Here is a 25,664-nt window from a genome sequence, read left to right on the forward strand (position 1 = left end):
AATTGCAACTCGGAGTTTCACGCAACCTACGTGAGGTGCGATCTTCAGGCAGATTGTTGCGCAAAGCGCGTTACACCAAGCACGCACATAGTGGGCGCAGGAAACTAGGTAACCAGTGCGCGCTGAGAGTTTTTTTTATAATTTGAATGCTTTTCAAATAATCGATACTCCGCGATGGGTTGTTCATCGATTAATCGATAATGAGAGGAGATGCCATAGAATCAATAATAATGAAAATGAAAATTATGCCTATAAAGGCTGCATCTCTAATATTGGTGATGTCACTGCATTATACAATGTGCGTGCATGGTGATTACGGAAGATCGTCTGAAATTGCATAACTTGAACTTGTTTTGGTGGCGGCACTTCGAAACGAGTTCTGGGCTTTTGTTCAGCAGTGACTGCTTATCAGCGTTCATAATGAGAAGTTTTTCGGTAAGGCACAGGTCACATCTCTTTGTCTCATTGGAGTATGCTTGCGCATGGCTGGCGATGGACCTCTTGATGGTATACGGCATGTTGCGTCGTTTCAGGTCCCAGATGAACTTCGACAGTTCCGTGCTGTTCTGGTACCGTTTGTGTCGGAAGGATTGGAGGTGGTTATTGTACCTGGACTTGAAGGGGGGCTTCGTGAATGTAGATGACGTTGGTAGCCAAGCAATTCCCTTGGAGAGGGCAGAGGTCTTTTTTCCGGCAGTTGCACGTTTTGCTGTTTGACTTATTGTCTACCTTCAGGGCTTGCTTGTTGTGAGTTTTGATGATGCTGGCGACGTTCGGCATGCAGCTGTAGCTTACTTTGAGCGTGTTTCTATTGAAGATGCGATTGAGTTTGGATTTCTTTGGGAAGTGTTTGTCGACCGATATTGGTTGATACGTTCTTGCTGAATGGTGGGTTGAACCAGATAAAATAATACACAAATTAGTGTTACTTAGCCTTAGGGGTCTATATCTAGAATAACTTATTTCAATTTAAAAACTGAAAACTAGGCCCCGGGCCTAGCTAAAAAAGACAAGTAAAAAATCCACCCAAGACCCGTTTCTCAACACCGTTATAAGTCTAATTTCTTGACTAAATTCAGAGATAGTGAGCTACTTGTCTGCTAACCATTTCACAAAGCCCTCCTTGCCAAGACTGGAGACAACAACCTGACTTAGTGACTGAATATTTTCTCATGCCACTTTCTAAGGGTGTGTTTATCAAACTGTTTGAATATAAATCTCTATAAAGACAATAGTGCATTCTCTTTCATTTTTCTTTCTTTTAAATTCCAGTGAGAACTTCTGATTACATTGTATGTTAAGCTCACCTACTCCTTTGTCTAATGATGTGGATGATTGCTTGAAGTAGAAATGGGGAATGTTCAGCTGCAAGTGAATGACTTCACACCAGTGCGACCTGATGAGAGAAAAGAACTAAAGCTGACCAGAAAAATCACTAGTAGTGATTACCAGAAGGTAAACATACTTGTTCTGAAAACCAGGAAAGTTTGAAAATGCTACGTCTTACAAGATTACTTTACTTGGAGTACCAAATGTATAGATACATAGCAACACAATCACTGTTTGTGATTGAATTATTTTTTAAATAGTGACAATAATAGTGTGAATTGGAATTTAGTAAGTTGTTTGTATTTTTGTATGCAGAACTTAAAGAAAAAAAAACATTGGGTATGTTCTCATTTCATCTGTGCATTTAACAATGAACATAACCATTAATTGGGCCAGAGAGTATGGCCAGGCTATATTAACAGCAAGATCACAAAATATATGTGTATCAGGGTTTGGGAAGGGGGGGCTCTTGAGCGTGATTAAATTTATCCAGTTTGATTTGACCAGTTTGAGGCATGCCAAGTCTCACACATTAGGATGTGTAAGTCATGGTAGCTTAATGTTGTAACCCGCAAGTGAATACCTGAACCGTACCGTCCCGTATAATCCAATAATTTGCAAGCGGGACCTGCTGACCCGTCAGGTTTTAACCCGCAAGTCAATTTATCTTTGAAAAATGAAAAATATTATTTCTGCAATCCCCACACTATACAGGCTCAAATCAGGAAAATATATGCCAACTACTAACCTAGCCTAGAGTGAATTTATTCCGAAGAGAAAAAGTTTTTTTGGGTGACTTTGTACCACGAAATGGGTTCGCTCTGATCTCGAAATTGAAAGCATTACGCAATTAACTCCTCTGATTGGAGCCGCAGCTCAGCGCGCGCTAGCTAGCCCAGGCGACCCAGCAAAGATCGGCAATGTTGTTTTTCAGTCCAGGTCGGTCGACAGGGCGACTCACAACAATCATAATTAGTGCGGGGGCTTCAGTTTTCATCAGAAAATGTATGAATTAACGAAAAGGAGGGTTAGTTAGCTACTAGACCAGCTTAGCATGTCTTAAAAAAAGAGCAGCTAACACTCTGACCTGACGGCACGCTCTATCAGGTCATGACCTAATTTGGTAATCCAATAAGCAAGCAACTGTCTCACTGCCGTGCACCGCAAATCCCTCGAGCTCAAACAGCGAGCGTTGCCGTGGAAACAGGCTCGACTCGCCCCACTCCAAGTCATAAAGCATTCCTTTCTCTGCCACGTGGCCCATCACTCGCTTCTTGCCAGACATGATTACGCAATGTATTCTGGCTTCTGTTTACATTCTCCGAACACATCCCCCTCCCCTCTCTCTCTATCTCTCTCTCTCCCCCTCTCCCAGTCGTAAAACATTCCTTTCTCTGCCACGTGGACCATCACTCGCTCCCTGCCAGACATGATTACGCAATTTTTTTCTGGCTACTGTTTACATTCTCCTAACACATCCGCTCTCCTCTCCTCTCTCTCTCTCACGCTCCTTTGAAAGAGCAACTCGATGTATTGTGTCGAACTGTCTCAGTCCTGTTCACTGTTCACAAGACAAAAATACGCCGGCATTCTTTTAAAGGAAATATCTACGTCTCTAAAAGTATCCGCCACGTAAGAAGCAAATGATCCTATTAAACTCAATTTTCATTGTTAATGTTTTTATTATGCGTCGTTACTTCTCCCTTTTTTTCGTATGACGGTCTGCGGGTTTGAGAATGAACTCGGCCCGGCCCGCAACCCGCGATTGGGGGCATACTGGCAGGTTAACCTGTACCGCAACGGGTGCGGGTTACAACGTCCAGTATTGTGTGTGCCTCAGTGGCGACTGGCTGGAATACTCCCCAGGGAGAGGAGGATGTGCATGCATTGTGTGTGGGAACGACTGATTGAATCAAATGACCGATTAATTTTTCTGTAAGCACTTGGGTACTTAAATTGTGTATGTCTATTAAAAGTGCTTTATACATATAACCAGAGTATTTTTTTTATTATTATGTGTGCGACTCCCCATTATTGGCTCTTGCCCTTCCTCCAAATCTAATGCATTGCTGTTCTTTGAACTTGATATCTATATACTTTATAATTATTGTTGGTTTCTTTTTTCCATTTCTCTTCATCTAGCATGTTGCAGGTGAGGAATTAGAAGGAGCATTGACTGAGTTACCTTGGGCTTTGGTTGACTCTATTTCATTATTTGAACACATGGATGCTAGTTTCAATCATATATCCGCTATACCACCAGAGATACCTCTCCGTCTCCCTCATCTCTCCTACCTCAATATGAGTCACAACCGTATTACTCTTCTACCAGATAGCTTCTCTCTTCTATTTCATCTCAAGACATTGCTCATCAATCATAATGAACTTGAACATCTCCCGGATTCTTTCATCCATCTTGTAAAGCTTGAAAAGCTGGATATATCTAGCAACAAACTCAAGTCTCTGCCAGAGAATATAGGAGGCATGGAATCACTACATAAGTTGAATGTCATGGATAATTTGTTAACACTGTTGCCTTCATCTCTTGGGAAGTCTAGCATCATGGAAGTTTTGTTGGCTTCTAATAACAGATGCACATCTCCTCCTCAGAGTATATGCGATGAAGGGACAGAGAAGACTTTGCAGTTTCTCAGGAAGCAGTCTGAAAATGGATACATTCCGAAAAAGAGCAATACAGGAAATGTTTTCAAACGATGTAGAGGTAATCAGCATCTCGCACCTAGGTATTACATGTATTTAAAACTTTAATTTTTAATGAGCATATGATAAACTCAGTGAAAGGTAAATTACTACTGCCCATTCTGCATTGATTGATGGCTTGAATAAAAGACAAAGCTATTTCCTTATTTGTAATGAAATTTGTAATGAAAATTACATTTTTCCTTTTGATAGGAAAGCTAACCTCTGCTTTTTCAGAAAGTAGATGATTATTCTGTAGCTTTCTATACGCCCGTCCTACGGGACGTGTTTTGGTATCACGCTCGCTGTCCACCCGTCCGTTATTTTTTCCTTGTAAATGTGATAACTGCAGTTTAACTTAACCTAGGTTCATATAATTTGGTGTGTATGATACTAGCGTGGATCCCAGGAAGCCTATTGATTTTGAGGTCAAGAGGTCAAGGTCACAGTGACATGTTTTCATCTTGCCCTTCTGCAGTCCTTGTAAACGCGATTTAAACTTCAATTTAACTTAACAAAGGATCTTGTAATTTGTTGTGTATAATACTTGTATGAATCGCAGGAATCCGATCGATTTTGAGGCCAAAAGGTCAAAGGTCAAGGTTGCAGTGACATGTTTTCATCTTACCCTTCTGAAGTCTTTGTAAATGCGATAACTTCAGTTTAACTTGACCTAGGCTCATATAATTTGGTGTGTATGATACTAGCATGGATCCCAGGAAGCCTATTAATTTTGTGGTCAGAAGGTCACAGTGACATGTTTTCATCTCACCCTTCTGCAGTCCCTATAAATGCGATAACTTCAGTTAAACTTAACCTACATGTAGGCTCATATAATTTGGTTTGTATGATACTAGCATGGATCTCCGGTAGCCTGTTGATTTTGAGGTCAGAAGGTCAAAGTCGAAGTCACCACCTTCCACTTTTCTTGATTGACCAATAACTCCATTTTTCGCATTACAGGCGGGCATATTATGTGCTTGCCTTCGCGACATTCTTGTTTAAGTTGATGTAATTTAATATTGTTCTGTATTCTTTAAAAATTATAGGTGACGTCTTGCAATCACGTGTTGCCAACCCCCACTGTGCGCAGGCACAGTATGCCCAAGAGCTGACAGAGACTACCAATACAAAGAGCAGAATTCGCACCCCCTTGAGACCGCCTCCAGGTGCTACTACTCTAGAAGCAGATGAGCTTATGGATAAGGTAGTTGGTAAGTGTGTTTCAGTTCCATTGGGAGAACTATATAGTGTTTGGTAAAATTGAACTGATTTGAGTTCTTTACATCAATATTATTTTCATTGTAAAATGACCTGTCAAATTAATATTATGGGTGATTATACTAACAAGTGGAGCACCTCTGGCAGTCTCACCTGCATTACGCGTTTCAATATTGCAGCAGTGCTGACTTTGAAAACGACCATAAAATAATTATTCACAAAAACACCATTCATATAATGATACAATACTACGTTCATTGACCCTAAATGATATTTGACCTTGATCATGTGACCTATGACTTGTCAGTGATACTTGATTACCCCTATGTCCACATTTCATAAACTATATCCATAAACTTTGAAAGTTATGACAGCAATTTAATAATTACCTCCAACATGGCCAAAGTTCATTGACCTTAAATGACCTTTGACTTTGGTCATGTGACCTGAAACTCGCACGAGATGTTCAGTGATACTTGATTACTTTTATGTCCAAGTTTTATGAACTAGACCAATACACTTTCAGAGTTATGATGGTAATTCAACAAATACCCCAACATGGTCAAAGTTTATTGACCTTAAATTACCTTTGACCTTCGTCATGTGACCTAAAACTCGCACAGGATGTTCATGATAATTGATTACTCTTAAGTTCAAGTTATATGATTCAGATCCATAAACTTTCGAAGTTATGATGGTAATTCAACAAATACCCCCAACTAGGCCAAAGTTCATTGACCTTAAATGACCTTGGTTATGTGACCTGAAACTCGCACAGGATGTTCAGAGATACTTATTACTCTCATTCCAAGTTTTACAAATCAGATCGATAAACTTTCGAAGGTATGATGGTATTTCAACAAATACCCCCAACTTGGCCAAAGTTCATTGACTTTAAATGACCTTTGACCTTGGTCATGTGACTTGAAACTCAGGCAAGATGTTTAGTAATACTTGATTACCCTCATGTCCAAGTTTCATGAAATACATGTAGGTCCATATACTTTCGAAGTTATGACGAAAATTCAAAAACTTAACCTTAAAGCCCCCTCACACCTGACCGAATGTAGGCGGACGAAGGGTGACGAATGGGAAAAATGCACGCGAATTCAACAAATTCAAATAAAATTTCCGTCATATCATGCGATCAGTAACTATTGTCAAATTTTTATCAACAAACGGTAAGTGAAGAATAAATATGACATGCAAAGGATATCAATTTTTCGGTTCACCTCTGAGTAAATTGCAGCCGAAGGCGAGCGAAAGGTTGATATAACCCAATAAGACGAATGAACAGTGAGCAATGGTTTGATATGGCGTGCGATTATAAACAAAGACGAGGGAATAGATCAGGCTTTCTTGTATGTTTGTGTCATCGTGTTGCTTCGTTAAGGTTTCTTTCAAGATCGGCCAACTTTGACAAAAGAGCGATGATGGACTATGCGCGACAATAACATACGAACGATTACCGCAGACTAAATAAGAGATGCGAATTCAAACAGATGACCAACAATTTTTCAATTCGTCTGGAAATTTTAAACATGTTTAAAATTTCCGCGCGAATATGAATAATGGCAGCTGTTAGTTCAGAAGGTGTACGAACCCAAACACGAAGGGTAAATATGATTTACTATCAGTTACCATTGAAAACAAACCCAAACATGAAGGGTAAATATGATTTACTATCAGTTACCATTGAAAACAATTTAAAATAAATGCCTTTCACCAGCCATTGCAAGGCATATTTCAGGCAATTCGGTTAGGTGTGAGGGGGCCTTTAGGTTGAGATTTTGATATTGATTCCCCCAACATGGTCTAAATTCATTGACCCTAAATGACCTTTGGCGTTGGTCATGTGACCTGAAACTCAGGCAGGATGTTCTAGGTCTTTAAATGAAAATGTTGATTCTGATTGGTTGCTCATCTTTTGAAAATAATTTGCATAAAATGGATAATTGTGATTGGCCAATGTCCTTTAAAAAAAAAAAAGTTTTTATTGGGTTTTCATAATTTTGTATAACAAATCACATATAATTAATACAAGTAATTTAAAATATAACAGAATAAATAAATAAGAAGAAAAAAAAAAGCAGCATACACATTATTAGTTTACATTAGAAAAAGTACAGCTTATCAACAGATAATACTTGATAAATATGTAGTAAAAGCAGTCACTTTGTCTCTTCTAAGTATTCCTCATCCCCTATAGTATAGAAAAGGCAAGAATGTAATAACAGAGGGATAAAAATCAGGTGATTCACCTATTATTAAAGATTAACAAAATTCCATCCTCAGAAGGCATATTAAGATTTTCTTCAGTTACAAAAATTGATGATAAAATATCTTACAACTTAAACCTCCATTTCCGAAAATGGCTTGTAAGTTGTATTATTTTGCTTGGCAATACAATATTCAATATCCTTGTTAGAGGTCAAATATGCTTTATAATCGTCAAAAGTTGGTGGTTTGTTCTGAAATTTACAAATATAAATATAATACTTACCGGTAAGCTAAAGAAACCAATATGTAAGGAATTTATCATCAATATAACCTAACATCTTTTCAAATTTTTGAAACATTCTGTAAATCATGCTTTTTGGTTTCCTTAATAATAGCTTTCATAATTTCATCCCAAATAGGTTTCACAACAGGTCATTCAATAGAAATATGTAAATAGGTTTCCGGGTCACTGTTACAAAAATAACAATTAGGGGAGTCCTTCCTTTTAATTTTATACAATAAATCATTGAAACTTATTGCTTTATGAAATAACTTGAAATAAAAAGAGCGCACACATGTCGTTGTAGTGGACTTAAAGTTATTTACATGAACTTTCTCCCAATTGACCTCATCTGTGTTATGGAGATCATTCCAAAAAACTATACATTTTTCTGGAACACATGGTTTAAGTAGAATACTATATATGCATATTTTGGGATTTTTTGAGTTCTCAGCAGTGTTACTCTGATTTCATCAAAAATTTCATGTGGGGATAAGTCAAAGGTAACTAAATAATCAGCTGGTATATTTTTCATTAAAAATTGTATTTCCTCCTATCCTGAACATTTATACCAAAGTCTAGAATAAGCTCTTCAAATAATTTATAACCAGGGTGAGGAGGATTCAGTAAATCACCAATATAAATAACCAATCCGGGTATATGAAATATTGTTTTGACTTTGAACGAATGTTTCTATTAAACCAAATACACTGACAAGAACCAATTGAGGAAAAGGGAGTATCATATTCAGCTTCAGAGAATTTTTCCCTAAATATATACCATGTTCGGATAGACTCAGCCAATTGACTTGAGCTTAGTTTATTCAAAATACTTTCCGGAGCATATGTTTTCCATAAAATATCCTGTATATTACTAAAATCATTCAATACAGAAATTTAAATAGACTTCCATATACCTTTATAATCATCTTAAAATAGCATTTTAACCCATGACATTTTTTGTGCAAGACAAAAAGTATAGGGATCAACCATTCTTAAACCACACAAAGAGAAATCATTACATATAAGTAGCCTTTTGACTCTGTCATTGCCACCACTCCATATGAATTTAAACAACATAGTGTTCATCTGTTTGAAAAAAACTTTGTGGTATTTTAACACATAAGACAGAAAAAAATAAAGGAGTTGCGGCAACAAAGGGTCTTAACGACACAGATCTTGCCTACCAGAGATAAGTTTCTTGCACGCCAGCAATTTAGAGTTTTTCAATGGATTTGAGTTTGGTCTTGTGATTGAGTTCATAAAGCTAACTTGTATTCAAAGAAAAATGGATACCTAAAGTTTTAAAAGTAAAATTATTCCACTTTAAACCATTATCAGAAAAAGGGAATAACTGAGAACCTTTCTTGGAGCCAATCCATATTGCTTCTGATTTGGATATATATATATTGAGCTTACAACCAGAGCAATTAGAAAAATGATCTATAGTTTCAAACAAATATTTAAAAGAGGATTCTGAGCCATCAATAAAAACATGTGGAATCATCTGCTAGCAAAGATATTTTTAGTTCGTTATTTTCAACTGGTATACTTTTGATTTGAGAATTGTGTCAAATAGCAAGAGCCATAGTTTCAATAACTAATAAAAAAAGGTAAGGGGATATGGGACACCCTTGAAAAATTCCTCTTTCCATATTAATAGAATTGGTAAAATTTCCATAATTGTATACAAAACTTTTTCGACCGGAATAAAACATCTTTATCCAATTAACAAACTTATTACTAAAATTAAAACGATGTAACACACTAATAAGGGACTGGTGAGAAACGCTATCAAAAGCTTTCTGAATATCTAGCAGAAGAATTGCATCAGGAATTTTCTTCAAGTCTGTATATTCAATAATATCTGATCAATCGAATATTGTTCCCAATATTCCTGCCCTTTAAGAAACCAGATTGGTGAGGGTTTTGAAAGACATTTTTTCAAACGATTTGCTAGCGTTTTGGCTAAAATCTTATAAACTACTGTTAATAAAGAAATAGGTCTCAAATTTTTTAGATATAACTAAGGTATCTTTGTCTTTTTTAGGGATCAGAGTAATAACCCATTCCTTTTAGAAATAGACATCAGCCCATTCTGCAGAGAAAAATTAAATGATTTCAAAAGCATATCAGAAAGATCCTTCCAAAATACAATATAAAATTCCACAGGTAAGCCATCGAGGCCTGGTGATTTGTTGTGACTCATTGAAGTAAGAGTCTCAAACAATTCTTGCTTAGTAATGGAGTTTTCAAAAAATGCTTTGTCAACCTCATTCAATTGAGGAGTTTCGATAGAATTTTAAAAATGATTTATATTTTTTATATTACATGTATCATCATTACAACGCCTTTTATATAGGGCTTGATAAAATAAATGGATTTTTTCCAATATCATTTGCTGATTTACATTACATTACTATCATCCTCTAATCTAAAAATACTCTTCTTCTCTCCAACCCTTTATTCTCAGTTACAAAAATATCTGGAACTCTTTTCACCTTCTTCAGTCCATCAAATTCTGAAGCGAACAATCAAACCTTGGGTTTCATCATTTAAGATGTCATTTAATAACTTTGATAACAATTCCCTTTCCTCAAGTGTCTTATTATCTGTATCAGTACTTAATTTATTATCTGAATGTTCAATATCTTTTAAAAGTTGTTTCTTTACAAAGTTTTTTTCTTTCTTTTTACGAGTACAATATTCTATACAAGTACCAGTAATTGTGCACTTAAGAGAGTCCCATAAAATATTAGGGTTACATTCACTTTCTGAATGAATTATTTTAAATTCTTCAATTTTCTCTTTAACAGCCTTAATAAAGTTTGAGTCAGTTTGTAGATATTTACAATTTAAGCTTCCAAAACCCTGGACCTCTTAGTGGTTGAGCACCTTTAAAGGTTAAGCTTACTAAAGAGTGATCAGAATGAATTCCTGGCATTATTTTTGACTGCAAGCAGTTGGTGATAAAATTGTCAGAAACAAGGATAAAATCAAGTCTGGATAAGACTTTTTGAATTTTTTGTATGTCTAGTATATTGTTTAAGATTTGGATGGTGGGTGCGCCAAATATCACAGAGATTAAATTCATCCATCAATGCTATTAACATATCCCTAGCTCTCATGTTTGAATGGGTGTCCCTACCCCCTTGATAATCGGTAGATCCAAGAACAACATTATAATCACCAGCGCATAAAATGGAGGGATAATTGAATTGATCTACTTTACTAAAAACTTCAAGGAAAATATTAGGATCATCATTATTCGGACCATAAAAATTGACTAGAATTAAAGGGACGTCATTAATAGTAGCAGAAATTATCAAGTATCTACCATTGGGATCACTAAACAATGAATATACAGTCAATGAAACACGATTACGAATTAGGACGGCTACTCCTCGACTTTTTGAAGTGTGACTTCAAAACCATGCCTTTTCGCCCCATTGTTGTTTCCAAAAAATTTCGTCAGATTTAGAGGAATGGGTTTCTTGAAGATAAATGACATCACATTCAATAGATCTTAAGTAATGAAATACTTTGCGTCTTTTCACATAATCTTGAATCCCACGGCAGTTAAAAGAAACTAATTTGATATTCATATCTCAAAGATGGGGAATAAGATTCTATTATTAACGCTGAACTTCCTGAAGAGTGTTCTTAAACAGTGATGACATACATGTAACAAAGATACATGAGACAAAGTTACTGCCAACAAGTTGCACCAGTAAGTTTCAATGAAGGTTAACATAATAATCAGAGGCTGCGTAAGAATGGTAGCTGCAATCAGGGTTAAAAAGATTAGAATGATTGAAAGTATGTAAAACAATTATAGAGCAAGTAAAAAAGAGCGCAGGTGCACAAGATAAAAAACCACAGGACTTCAAATAAAAAAACAGTCCAGGGAAAAGGTGCAAAAGGCCAAATGCGAATAGTGCGACATTCAGCCAAAATCCACATGCATAAAAAAGTTTTTGAATTGTGACATTCAATCTTGTTAACCTTCTTTGAAATTTGGATTAAAAAAGGTATATTATCACCAAATAGAGATGATGACGTAAAATCTATACAAAAACCAAAATTGTCGAGTATAACTATTATAGTTGAAATACACCTCGGTAAGCTGTCTGTTTCATATTCCATCTTTTTCTACACATGGGGCTTAATCTTCCACATTCAGCACTACTATAACTTTAGACTGTAGAAAAGAGATTCATTATAGTTTGTAGTGAAATGCTTTTGTTGATTTTTTGTAAAGTACACAGAAATACATGTAAAAGCTTTCATACATTGTAAGTAGGAACTAATCGCCTTCTTTCAGAGATTTAAGTTTTATTTTCATATGTTCTCTATAGCGTCTTTATAGTGTATGCTCTTCCATATTGAGGAAAGATTTTATAACCATACTTTAAAATCAAGTTCTTATGTAGGAACAAATCGCCTTCTTTCAGAGATTTCAGTTTTATTTTCAAATGGTCTCTATAGCGTCTTTATAGCTTATGCTCTTCCATATTGAGGAAAGATTTTATGACCATACTTTTAGATCAAGTTCCTTTTCCAAAGTTTTCATTTGATGAGAATAACTTTCCCAACGGAATTTCTGTAGCACAATTTGTCTGGGTACGAGAAGAAGGGTTTCTTGCCCTCCTTGAGCTGCTGGAACTTTCCCCGTTTCTTCTTTCGGAGTTGTTGCACTCGTTAATAAAGATCCTCGGCTACAAAAACTCTGACTTCCTGGTTGTTGACCTGATACTTTGTGACTCTCAGCTTCTCTATGCACTTCTAATCCTCTCCTTTGCAGTGAAGGTTGCAAACGCCATATGGATCCTTCTGGGAACAGGTTTCTCTCCTGAGCTGGCAGAAAGTCGGGTTGGTGTTCGGTGACATCTCTCTATTTGTCGTGTGTCATCCTCCTCGGCACCAACAAAATGCAGAAAATCAATGACTGTGTTGCGACAGTCTTCGTTCTCTGGAACTGGAGCTTCAGGTAACCCAAAGATTACCAGGTTGCTTCTACGACTTCTGTTTTCGAGATCGTCTAACTTCTCAACCAGTAGCTCTTTCTCTTCTTTCAGGTGTTTGATCTCGTCTTGGACATAACAAACATCAAAATCCACACTTTTTAGCTTTTCTTCATGATCATCAACTTTCAACGAAAGATCACGTAGCTGCTTGGAAATGATTCTTTCAAGACGAGCTTCAATTCAGGTTTTAAAATCTGTGAAAAATCTTTTAAACCACTGAGATGGAGCTTCTTCTGATGAATATGACAGTTCTTTCCTGGTAGCTGCACTGCCACTCAATACCACTTCATCGTCAGTGTCATCACCCATCACATGCACAAGGTCCATACAAGTACGGGTGCGAGAGCGGTCCATCAAGCGGCTGCGATACTCTCGCCCGGTTCCAGCCCGGGGAGAATCACTTACAGTTACGTGACTGAACTTTTGTTTCTTACTAGCGGTGAATTTGTACTTACTAACTGTTCTGATTGATCCATATTTGGTCTCCAAATCCATAACCATCACAAATCAAAATATGTTACTTCTAGTTTATATCACTTTAGTATAACGTGAATTTTGGCAGAGTTTAAGATGAAATCGAAAATACGTGTTTACTGCATAGTTGATGGAGAGAGCCCTCCTGGCCAATGTCCTTTTGCTATTGAACAAAGTATATACATGATGCAGTTGATCTATATTAAACACAAAAAGGAAATTCCCCTATAAAATCAAAAAGCACTTCAACTAAATGATTTTAAGCAGAATTACCTGGTCAGAGTGCTCCGTCAATTTTTGATGAATATTTTTTGTAAATATGATCTCTATTGGGTCATGCCTAAATTAGCACACATCAATGGAAAAATTCTCACTTTTCAACTGTCACAAGATTTTTAAAATAATTATTTTGCATGTGTTGAGTGAATGAGATTTTGTCACACCTATCCTAACGCTTATTGTGTTTTGCAAAGGGGGATGAATACAATTTTTAGGGGAAATTCCCAATATTCAGCCCCCATAAATTTAGTGTCAGTAAATCCATCAAAGTTCTTTCCCGGATAATGTGTTCTTATATTTGTATTAACACAGAATGTGCACAAACATACTCGTGGAATGTCTTAAAGTGAATGTGCATAAACTGATCCCTTAACTCTTATTTACAATTTGATTTAATTTAATTTAATGATTTTATATTCCAATCATATAACTTCTCAGCTAAAAGTACTATGAAACATTTTATTTGACCACCCCTCCCCTTGTTTATCAATATAAGGTCTGTTGTATGGTGCTGCTATTGGTGATGCTGTTGGTCTGTGTACAGCTTGGATGACAGAAGATGAATGCAAGTTCCATTATGATGAACATACTCTTCATCCAAATCAGAAGATAAGTGATAAACACAGACTTCAATGGGCCAAGGGAGATTGGACTACTGCATTTGATCAATTGGTAACTTAGCTTTCATGAAGAAATCTTGGTCACTTAACTTATTTACCGTTCTTACGTGAAAATGTAATATCCAGTCATTTATTTTTCACTACTTACCATATAATATAGATTAACTTAAGGTGGAGAAAACATCTGATTGATTAGAAAAGCCCTTCATTATTCTCCCAAAATGGGCCATTTGGTTCATAATGCTTCAAGCTCTTATTTCATTGCACATACATCCTCAATCTATTAAATAACTCAAATTTACAGATCTTTTTCTCATAGTATTTAATTGTTTTTATACAAACTAAAAATGCTATCTTACTTTAAATGTTAAGACAGTTTTTGATAAAAACTTAATTTCCACCCTGTAATGCAACTAAGAGGATCATTTCCATCTGGCAAAATTCAGTACCTCATTTTTTTAATACTTTATTTAAATCAATCAATAAGTTGTGAAGGACCTTGAATAGAACTAAAGAAATTTAAATGGAAACTGATAAAAAAACTATTTGCCACTTTTTGACATTAAATTAAATTTAATTGATTCTAATTAATTCTTTCATTCATCATTTGTTGAAATATTTCAGTTGTGTCATGTTTTGTTGTGCCATAATGTACTTTTCTATATTATTGCAGTCCTGGTGCATTCAATTCAATGTACTGTATTTAAACTGTTTTAGTTATTTTCTCTCTTTTGCCAATAATTATACGCCCGTCCTAGACGGGACGTATTATGGTATCATGCTCGGTGTCTGTCTATCTGTCCATTAAAGGACAAGTCCACCCCATTTGATTGATTTGAATAAAAAGAGAAAAATTCAACAAGCAAAACACTGAAAATTTCATCAAAATCGGATGTAAAATAAGAAAGTTATGAAATTTTAAAGTTTTGCTTCATTTCACAAAACAGTTATATGCACATCTCGGTCAGTATGCAAATGAGGGAACTGATGACATCACTCACTCACTATTTCTTTTGTATTTTATTATATGAAATATGAAATATTTTGATTTTCTCGTCATTGTCATGTGAAATGAAGTTTCATTCCTCCCTGAACACATGGAATTCCATTATTTTAACATTTTGTGCTTCAGGCAAGGAGGTCCTAATCATCAAATTCGTAAAAATTGAAATATTGTATAATTCAAACAATAAAAAACAAAAGAAATAGTGAGTGAGTGACATCATCGACTCTCTCATTTGGATGTAACTGGCTCGTTCATATAACTATTTTGTTAAAAAAGAGCGAAACTTTGAAATGTCAAAACTTTCTTATTTTACATCCGATTTTGATGAAATTTTCAGCATTGTGCTTGTTGAATTTTTCTCTTTTTATTCAAATCAACATTTTTCTGAGGTGGACTTGACCTTTAACTTTTCCCTGTAAACGTAATGACTTCAGTTTAACTTAACCTAGGCTCATATTATTTGTTGTGTATGATACTAGCATGAATCCCAGGAGCCCTATTGATTTTGAGGTCAAAAGGTCAGAGGTCAAGGTCACAGTGACATATTTTCATCTTACCCTTCTGCAGTTCTTGTTAACGCGTTAACTTCAGTTTTAACTTAACCTAGGCTCATATAATTTGGTGTGTATGATACTAGCATGGATCCCCGGAAGCCTATTGACTTTGAGGTAAAAAGGTCAAAGTCACAGTGACATATTTTCATCTTACCCTTATGAAGTCTTTGTAAATGCGATAAATTCAGTTTAACTTACCCTAGGCTCATATAATTTGGTGTGTATGATACTAGCATGGATCCCAGGAAGCCTATTGATTTTGAGGTCAAAGGTCAAGATCACACTGACAGTTTTCATCTTACCCTTCTGAAATCCTTGCAAGCACAATAACTTCACTTTAACTTAACCTAAGCTCATATAATTTGGTGTGTATGATACTAGCATGGATCCCAGGAATTCTATTGATATTCAGGTCAGAAGGTCAAAGATGAAGTCTCCACCTTCCACTTTTCTTGCTTGACCAATAACTCCATTTTACAGGCGGGCGTATTATGCGCTCGCCTTAGGGACACTTGTTGTGAATTGAATTGACTTGAATTTAATTAATATCAACTATGACAATTGTGAATTAAGTGACTCATTCCTCATTTCAGACTTACATTGAAATGATGAAGATTGACCCACAATGGCATTATTCTGATTTTCTTGTTGCTTTTTCTTTCTTCAGGTTTTGACCTTAGACTCTATACTCCAATGGGCTGGTGTGGTAGATGAATTAGACTTTGCCAAACGACTTGTTCATTGGTACAACCATGGTTTTCCAGAGCTAGGTGATACCAAAGGATTTGAAGGATTCAGTAATACTGTGGCTAAGGTAGGTCATAGCTCAAGTAAATATTGATTTTTGTAATTGTTTTCAAAATGTGGAATTTTTTAATTGCACTGATCTGCTAATACTCTTTCAGTTAGAGAAGAGAGGACTCTCTAAGTTTGGTAAAGGGTATCATTCAACATTCAAATCCTACAAAAGTGTTGTGGACGGTCTAGGCCTGGCACGAATGTCATTTTTACCATTCCATTATTTCCTGAGAAAATAATTGAATGGTTCGATTGGGAATCATGTCTTCTAAGTCACAATAGTTGACCTACTTATTCAAGACCTGCCAAAAAACATAGGGTTTTAATTATTGAACATCTAGGGTAAAGAGTATTGTCTGTTCCTGATAAATAAAAGTAAGCCTTTTGTTCCCCCCTTCTCTTTTATTTCTATTTCAAAAGAAATTATATGAAATGTGATAAAAACTTTCAGTTTATTGTTCCAATGGAAAATCTTTCCTAAATCAATGCATCCTTCCATGTGCCAAACCCCTGCATATGGATGAATCAGCCTACATTCTTGCAGTCCAAAGTCCAATTACATCTTTAATACTAAATAGGTTCATTATTGCGGAATGAAATAATCGCTAGAGGGTATTCATTTGTCTCGCAATCTACTATGGTCAACAAGGAAATTTGTGATCACTCTCGCAAAAAGTGTTCACTAGCTTACAAGTTCACGAGCTTTCGAGTGCCGCTGCAACTCTTTATCAAGTGACGAAAATTATCTGATAACGTAGTCTATTAATACCAATCCCCAGGACCGTACGCACGAACGCGGGAACAATAGGTGGGCACTGATCCGTTATGTGATTGGTCGGGCGTATATGCAAATAAGCCGCGAGTCGGCAATATGCAAATAAGACAAAAATTGGCGGGCTTTCTAGTTTCCCGTGGGTGGGGGTTGACTAGCTGAGCCGTGTCACCCAGAAAATTGCCCATTACCGAGATAGTAGCTAAGGTTGAAACCGCGGTCAAGAATCTTGATCCAGTTTCGGCTTATGCCGCATGAAAAGATGTAGATTTTATTCTACAGAGAGCACGTCCTCCGAAACCGAATACCACAAGAGAGATGCATGATGCTCTCAAGATGCTCAAGAATGTAGGGACAGTGATTTTCCGCGATCGCGGAAAACGGACGGAATTCGCGGAATCGGCCTTTTGAAACGGAAAGTGGCTTTTCAAACGGAAAATCTTGGAAAACATGTTTTTTCTCAAAATGCACAAAATAGCAACAGAAATTACTCCCAAATCCTCAACAAAATACGAATATCAACTGGAAAAAAACACGATCTCACTTTGCTACAACAATCATGACAATCAACACATCGTAACTACACTCAAGCCCCTCGATCGTACTAAATTAGTTTACACTCACGTCCGCATATAAGGCAGAATACGGCCGTGTGTTGCTGCCCTCTGCGTTCGGTCATAATATCATGATCACGGTGATTCAACAAATCCAAAATGGCGGATAGGTGGAAGTCGTCGACTGATCAAAACCACGTCCGAAAAGTCCCCAAATCAGTGATAAAATCTCATTTAACCATAAAATAATGCTAATAATATTAAAGGTGAGGATTTATTTATGTAGATTATGTTTCTCGAAATAGTTTTGAGCTCGAATCTCTTTGATTAAAGTGGATTTAAAGCGATGTTAGTACATTGGTAGATACAAATTTTGACCAGCGCTAGCATTTTGACATCATTGCGTATTGGTTTTCTATGTAAACGGAATTGTCACTTTTTCATGTACACAAAGTCTATGGGGAAACAGAATTTCCGTTTTCAGATATGCTGAAACGGAATTTGAGATTGATGATAGCATCACAATCCTTCCTGCGGATAAGGGTAGTGCCACAATCATTTTAGACAAAATGACCAAGCTTCTGTGCTCTGGTCCGTATAAAATGCTAAAGAAAGACCCCACAGACCGAATGTGTCGTAAACTGACCAGTACATTACTGGCACTAAAGAAAGACAAAGTTCTAGATGAGGCTACATACAGAAAGATAAAGCCCACACAGAAACAGCCACCTAGAATATACGGGTTGCCCAAAATACACAAACCTGGAATACCTCTCAGATCAATAGTATCATGCATAGGCTCATTTGCCTATAACCTATCTAAGTACCTGGCAGACATCCTGTCCCCTCTCACCAACTGCTCAGAACACACGGTTCACATCGGAGCAGACAATTAACGAACAAGAATCCATGATCTGTTTTGATGTAGTCTCCCTCATCACTAACAAACCGAAAGAGGGCGCATGCAGTACGGCCCTGCAACGCACGCAATCCGACCCTACATTAGCAGAACGTACCACACTTATGCCTGAACAAATAGCCGAACTCCTGGAGTTCGTCCTCAGATCCACATATGTTCTGTACAGAGGCTCTTTCTATGAGCAAACAGAAGGAGCAGCGATGGGTAGCCCAGTCTCAGCGGTTGTGGCTAACGTATATATGGAAGGTTTTGAACAGAACGCCTTGCCCAAGTGTCCTCCCACATGCCGCCCTCGGGTGTGGAAGAGATATGTCGATGACACTTTCATAATTGTAAATAGTTCCGAAACGGACAGCCTACTCGCATACATGAATAGCCAGCAACCGTCCATCCAGTTCACTCTGGAGACTGAGCAAGGAGGGAAATTAGCATTCCTTGACACGCTAGTCCAAAGACACGAGGGCGGGAAACTCTCCACCTCTGTCTACCGCAAGCCCACTCATACAGACCAATACATTCCATATGATTCTCATCACGACAAATCAGTCAAGAAAGGTCTTGTTAAATGCACATATTATAACTCACCCACCTGAACTCCCGAAAGAAAGAGCACACATACGTGGCGCCTTATACAGCAACGGCTACCCATGCCGTTTTATCGAGAACACTTTCAAGAAAAAACAACCGCCAAGGGATCAGAAGGTTTTCAAGACTTGCACAGTCTTGCCATACATAGATGGTCTTTCACCTGAACTCAAACGCCGATTAGAAGGTCACGGTATCCGAACGGTTTTCCGCTCGGACACCACCCTACACAAACAGCTTGTGCACCCCAAAGACCCCATCCCTGATCACAGACGTGATGGCGTAGTATACAACATTCCTTGCCAGGGATGTGACGGGTCTTACATCGGTGAAACAGCCCGACCGATAATTGAACGCATTTCTGAACACAAGTGCGATGTTCGGTTACAGCGAACCGACACATCCGCGGTGGCAGAACATGCTTGGGAGAAGTAACACCACCCAGATTGGAAGGGTGTACATTGCGTTGCCAAAGAGAGACATTGGTATACACGCAGGATTAAGGAGGCTATTAGTATACGTCTTTGTCCTAACAACTTCAACAGAGACAGCAGGATTGACATCCCCAATTTCTGGATGCGAACCATCCGACAGCACAATACTCCCTTACCTGGCAGTGCACGCCGACCCGACCGATCCCCGAGCGAGCGACCGCTCAGCTAGTCAACCCCAACCCACGGGAAACTAACGAGCCCGCCAATTTTTGTCTTATTTGCATATTGCCGACTCGCATAACCTATTGTTTCCGCGTTCGTGCGTACGGTCCGGGAGATTGGTATAAATAGACTACGTTATCAGATAATTTTCGTCACTTGATAAAGAGTTGCAGCGACACTCGAAAGCTCGTGAACGTGTAAGCTAGTGAACACTTTTTGCGAGAATGATCACGAATTTCCTATAAAGCTAGTGAACACTTTTGCGAGAGTGATCACGAATTTCCTTGTTGACCATAGTAGATTGCGAGACAGATGAATACCCTCAAGGATTACATCTTTAATAGTAAACAACTAATTCTTGAAGTATTCTTTGAGACAGACACGCATGTGGTGCCTTTCACTTATTGAAAAATTTAATTAATTTCCCACACCATGCCCCCACCCCCACTTGTGGCACTGCACATGATGCTACTTGCTGTATTTCAAAGAAATATTTTGCAAAATATATTTCATTTGAAATCAAAATTACAAATTTGTATCATTTGAACCTATAACTATAACTAGTCAAAATTTCAAAATTCTGTGTGGAAGTTTGGTGACCCTCATGAAGCTCTACCAGATGGATGAAAAAAAAATCAAAGATGGTCACCAAATAAAAAGAAGAAACAACTTTTTGTGATTATGAATAAATTTTGCATAAATTAGCATAAATAATTTTCTACTCAAAATTTCAAAATTCTGTGCACAAGTTTGGGGAATCTAATACAGCTCTACCAGATGGAAGAAAAAAATCAAACTCTGTCAACAAATACAGAAGAAGACGCATTTTATGTGAATTTTGAGAAATATGCATAAATTAGCATAAACAATTTCGTAGTCAAAATTTCAAAATTGTGTAGAAGTTTGGTGACCAGATGGTAGCAAAAAATAAAATTTGGTCAACAAATTAAGAAGGAGAAGCATTCTTTGTGTTTGGTGACCCTCATGTGAATTTTTAAAAAATGAGCATTTCAAAATTCTGTGTAGAAGTTTTGAATCCCCCACCTAATGCTATCATATAAAGCAAACAGAATTGAAATCGGACTTGAAATGAAGAAGAAAAAGCATTTTGAAATTGTGGACGGGCGACAGATGATGGACGCCACGCCACGGCATGAGCTAAAAAATAATATATTGGACTTATATTGTGCCAAATCCAAGTGCTCTGTAGAGTGCTCATTGCTCAATGTCCTTTTCAAAAAATTAAAGAAGAATTGAACAAAAATGTTTTTAGGTTGTTTTTTGAAAGTTTTAGGAAATTTAGTATGGGAGGGTGGGATTTACCAAAAACTTAAAGTAGGCTTTATAAAGTATAAAAGTTAAAAATTTGTGATTAAGCGAGATACATTGAACTTAATATTTTAAGATATTATGATTGAAGTTTTATCTATTTTGTTGCATCATTGATCCCATAGATACATTATAATCAAAGTCAGTTCATAAATGCATAACGTAGGGAAGATCTGATGAGTTAATTTAAAAAAAAAATTGAGTTAAAGTGTGCAATATATTCAAGATCTGGCGATGGTGGAGGCATATATTTCGATTGAGCACTGTTAAGAATCTATCTTGTTTTAAATTCAGGCCTTTCATTTTTTTATTAAAACAAAGTTATATTTTTTCATCTTCACCAGGTGATAGCCAATCCCTTGTTCTGTCAAGAACCCAGTGCCATAGCAAGAGGATTATGGAATAGGAATTATGATGGTCATGATGCTGATTCATGCGAACATCTAGCTGATAATTCTGCTGTAGTAAGAACGGCTATCCTTGGAGTACCTCATTTCTACAGGCTAGATGAAGTTGAGGAGAATGCTTTAAGGATATGTACATCAACACACCAGGATCCAAGGTAGATATCATTTTAGCCAATTGCCTACTGGATAGATCTAGGTAGTAGCTGTATAAAGTCAATTGGAATGGAGAGAATGAATAATTATTCAATGAGTCTTAAATAATCAATGTGGCCTTGTGAATTGTAGATCAGTGTACAACAAAATACTTGTGACAAGATGGAAAAGCAGTGAGATGGTGAATTCAGCAAACACTTACCATTCCTTCAAACCGTTCCCACACTTTTTAAAACTGAGCTAATGATGCAATGGATGGTAACGCAAGGGCGACCAGCATAGCGCCATCTTTCTATACATATTCTATTATGAGACACACAAGAAATATAAAGAATGAAAGAGTTTGGATAAGTGTCTTGGTGCCAAGAACTGATAATATTGAAATAGATAAGACTTCAGTTCAAATTGGAAAACCTCTAATGATGATTGATATATTTTGTAAATTTAATAGTAAATTATACCAAAAAGGTGCTGTGGCAGAATTTGCTCACTCATTGTAGGCTACTTGTGTTTGATGGTCGTTAGGAGAAGCTGGTGTGATGATCTTTGGCTACGAGCTGGTGTATGAGGCATGACAAGGTCTTGTAAATATATTTGATGTTGTACCATATAGGTACCAATGCTTTCCATGTGAGAAAAAGTATTATAAAATCTGCAACAAATGTATTTTTTGCTGATATGTTGACATTTTATGTTCCAGTTAAAACCCTGGCAGCTGAATTATGTGCGTATGGAAGTTTATTGAGATTGCTTGAGGTAATATTGAAAAGGAGAGCATTCCCTATATCCAAATGAGATAGAAAATGAATAACCATAGAAACATAATTATGGTCAAGGACTTTTTGTTAACATTACGATCAGACACATAAAAAATAGCAATGCTTTTGCTAGGCATTTGCTTGGGTTTTACTTGATTCCGTATGCATAAAAGTGAGGAATTGCTTGCGAGCAAAAGATTTTGCTCATGAACTCAAGCAATTGTTAACTGCTGGCTAGCCTTTGCTTGGCAAATTAAGTCTAAAAAGTGTATGCTTGAGCTTCAAACATTTGCTCAGGTGTTTTCAAGCTCTGTCATAGCAGCTTGAGCATTTTCTTGATCAAGAAGTTCATGTTTCATCCTCATGTTCGTCCATGTGAGAGAGAAACCCAAGGTGTACAAGAACAAAATTAGTAGTTGAGAAATTAATCCTGAGACCTATTGGAAAATTTCTATTTCAGTAAAGAGAATGTTGCATGGGTGGACCTTCCTCCTAACAGAAATATGGTAAATTCACTGTCCCCCATTCATATACACTCTCAAATGGATTACATCAATGGGTCGTGTGTTCTAGTGGTTTGCGCAATGGACTCATAATTGTGGGGTTGTGAGTTTAAATCCCTTATCTGCCATTGTCTCCACTTTGATAAAAAGACCTGAGAGTAATTTCTGTCATTCATAAGGTCAGCCACTATGCCTGATTAACATAAACATAAAATGTTTTCCATGAAATGGACCCAATCTAAAATGATTACTTCCAAAGAAATTGAACTGTTCCTAACATGCATTTGTGTTGGAATTATGTCTCTATTCATTATCATAATTATCATCATAGCTCTTATTCCTTGCCTGTGGATCTTTGATGGGTATTTACCATCAATATCTTACTTGGCATTGCTGGAATAGAAATACAGACAATGGTTAGGAAGTTGCTATTACTGACAGGAACATCATGGAGACCAAAAAATAAAATATGTCTTTGATGCATCACTAAGCAAGTCTATAAACCTTATATTGAGAAGCAATGACAAGGGAAATAATTTGGTTATTTTGTTCTTGACTGAATGCCTGCCATGTTGAGTTGATCTCATATGTCTAACTACTTTCAGTCATCTGACGAACTTTAAAAAAAGGTAGTTCATTAATCCTGAGTCATGCATAAAACAAATGAAAAATTCAAATGATTGTGTAAAATTTACATATAATCAAAACATTATCACATATTTATAAGGAGCTATTCTTTTGATTAGGAGAACTCAATTGCTCCTTCCATTTTGCCAATTTCCTTCATTTTGGCCAACCATTTTCCCTCGGTCAATGTTTGCTGAAGAATTATCAATAATTTGTCATTAATATGTTGTCATGATAGAGAGGATAGATATTAATATGAAGAAAAATATATTATTCACAATTAGAAAAATAATTTTGACAGCTTTTCTCAAAATATACAATGTTTGTGAAATACGCACTATACAATTTTTTCACTAATCAATGAACTTATTTGATAATTATGTATCTCTGTGGAAACAATGTTTTTGGGGCAAATATGCATACAGTAATCTTTGCCCAAGTATTGTAAATGATTGTTGAATTACATGCGATACGCAAACTGTCACATGATTGAGAATATAACTTGAAGGATTAAATATTCTCAATGAAGATGATACAAACAATGATGACAACCACTTTCATGTTATTCCAACTATAGTCATAACGCTTCACACAAATTCAGGTTTATTCATTCCAATTCGTTTACACTTAAGTTCCATTAAAGAAAAATGTACTTTTCCAAGTATCACTGTATTTTCCATTTTAAAGTGTTTATATTTTGTCATTTTTATTACGTTTTGCATATTGAAAATTCATTTATTTTCACTTATTTAAAATTGTTTTTATCTTGGCGATAAGAGTTATTTGGCTATCTACATGCTCATACTATACTATACAGGGCTTGTAAACATAATAAGCTCTTCAGTTCAATTCTCAACTTCTTATTTCATCTCTCAAAACAAGTACATATTCATTATTTACATCAAAATTTTTGTAATTACATAAGTACATCACTGTGCACAAATAAGAATTTTAACCAAAAAAAAGCCAATAATTTCCTATATAGGAAAAAATTAAGATTAAGATTTATGATTTATATTAAAAATAGATGACGAGTATAAGGTAGAACAAACACAAAAAGGTAGCTCAATAACAAATACATGAATTCATGTATTGCAGGATGGGCAGAATACTGTTTTTATCATTTCAATAATCTTATTTGTAAGTTTACATTTCAATTTCTGAAATATGTGAACTGATTCTGAAAGGTATTGATGGTTTTACATACAAATCACTCTTTTTCTGTAATTTACAAAAAACATCTAATTTTGTCTATATAGTTTCTTCAGACAGGCTGTGCTCTATCTATCAACACTCATGCAAATACAAGTTATTATTATTGGCAGACATGTGAAAGAATAAATTGTATTGATGTGAATAATGTTTTGAGGGTACGATCAGGTGTTTTCTTTTGATATGTTTTAATCATCCCCCTTTAAAAGGGCATTTTCCTGAACTCTATCTAGTGTGTGCGTGGGTGTGTGTGTGTGGGTCTGAGTATTTGAGAGAGAGGGGGCTAGGGAGAGAGAAAGAGATAGAATAGAAGGTTGGGGTAGAGAATTCATTTACAATGAAGTAGGCACCAGTTCAAATGATAAAAGTATAAATCATGTTTCATTTTGTTTAGTATTGAGGCACTGATTATGAATCATGTCATTTTCGTAAATTACATTACCATTTTTATGAACTGAAGTGTGATGAAGAAATTTGTGTATATTTAACATCCTTGGAATTGGCCTTCTTCCAAGACATGTGTACAAAGTCTCTTGGAGAAACTTATCCAATGACCTTGTCATTCAGAACTACCAGTGTGTCTTGATTTGGACGTTCATTGCAAAGACACTCAAACGGCATTAAGATAAATTTAGGGGGAAAAAACAAGTATGTTAAATGCAGCAGATGCCATCTATTGAGA

At 36.4% G+C, this 25,664-nt stretch overlaps 1 protein-coding gene across 1 annotated transcript in view; it reads left to right on the forward strand.

Moving 5' to 3' along the window:
• Positions 1-1,256: 1,256 nt before the first annotated feature.
• LOC129256799 (uncharacterized) overlaps positions 1,257-25,664 on the forward strand; it is a 28,763-nt gene continuing 4,355 nt past the window's right edge. Inside the window, exons 1-6 of the mRNA XM_054894968.2 lie at positions 1,257-1,455; positions 3,472-4,051; positions 5,079-5,243; positions 14,026-14,201; positions 16,377-16,523; positions 21,667-21,884. Coding sequence (XP_054750943.2) covers positions 1,351-1,455; positions 3,472-4,051; positions 5,079-5,243; positions 14,026-14,201; positions 16,377-16,523; positions 21,667-21,884 — 1,391 coding nt within the window. The 5' untranslated portion in view covers positions 1,257-1,350. The remainder of the gene's footprint in view (positions 1,456-3,471; positions 4,052-5,078; positions 5,244-14,025; positions 14,202-16,376; positions 16,524-21,666; positions 21,885-25,664) is intronic.

Source organism: Lytechinus pictus, chromosome 3, assembly GCF_037042905.1.
Source record: "Lytechinus pictus isolate F3 Inbred chromosome 3, Lp3.0, whole genome shotgun sequence".
Classification (NCBI taxonomy): Eukaryota; Metazoa; Echinodermata; class Echinoidea; order Temnopleuroida; family Toxopneustidae; genus Lytechinus; species Lytechinus pictus.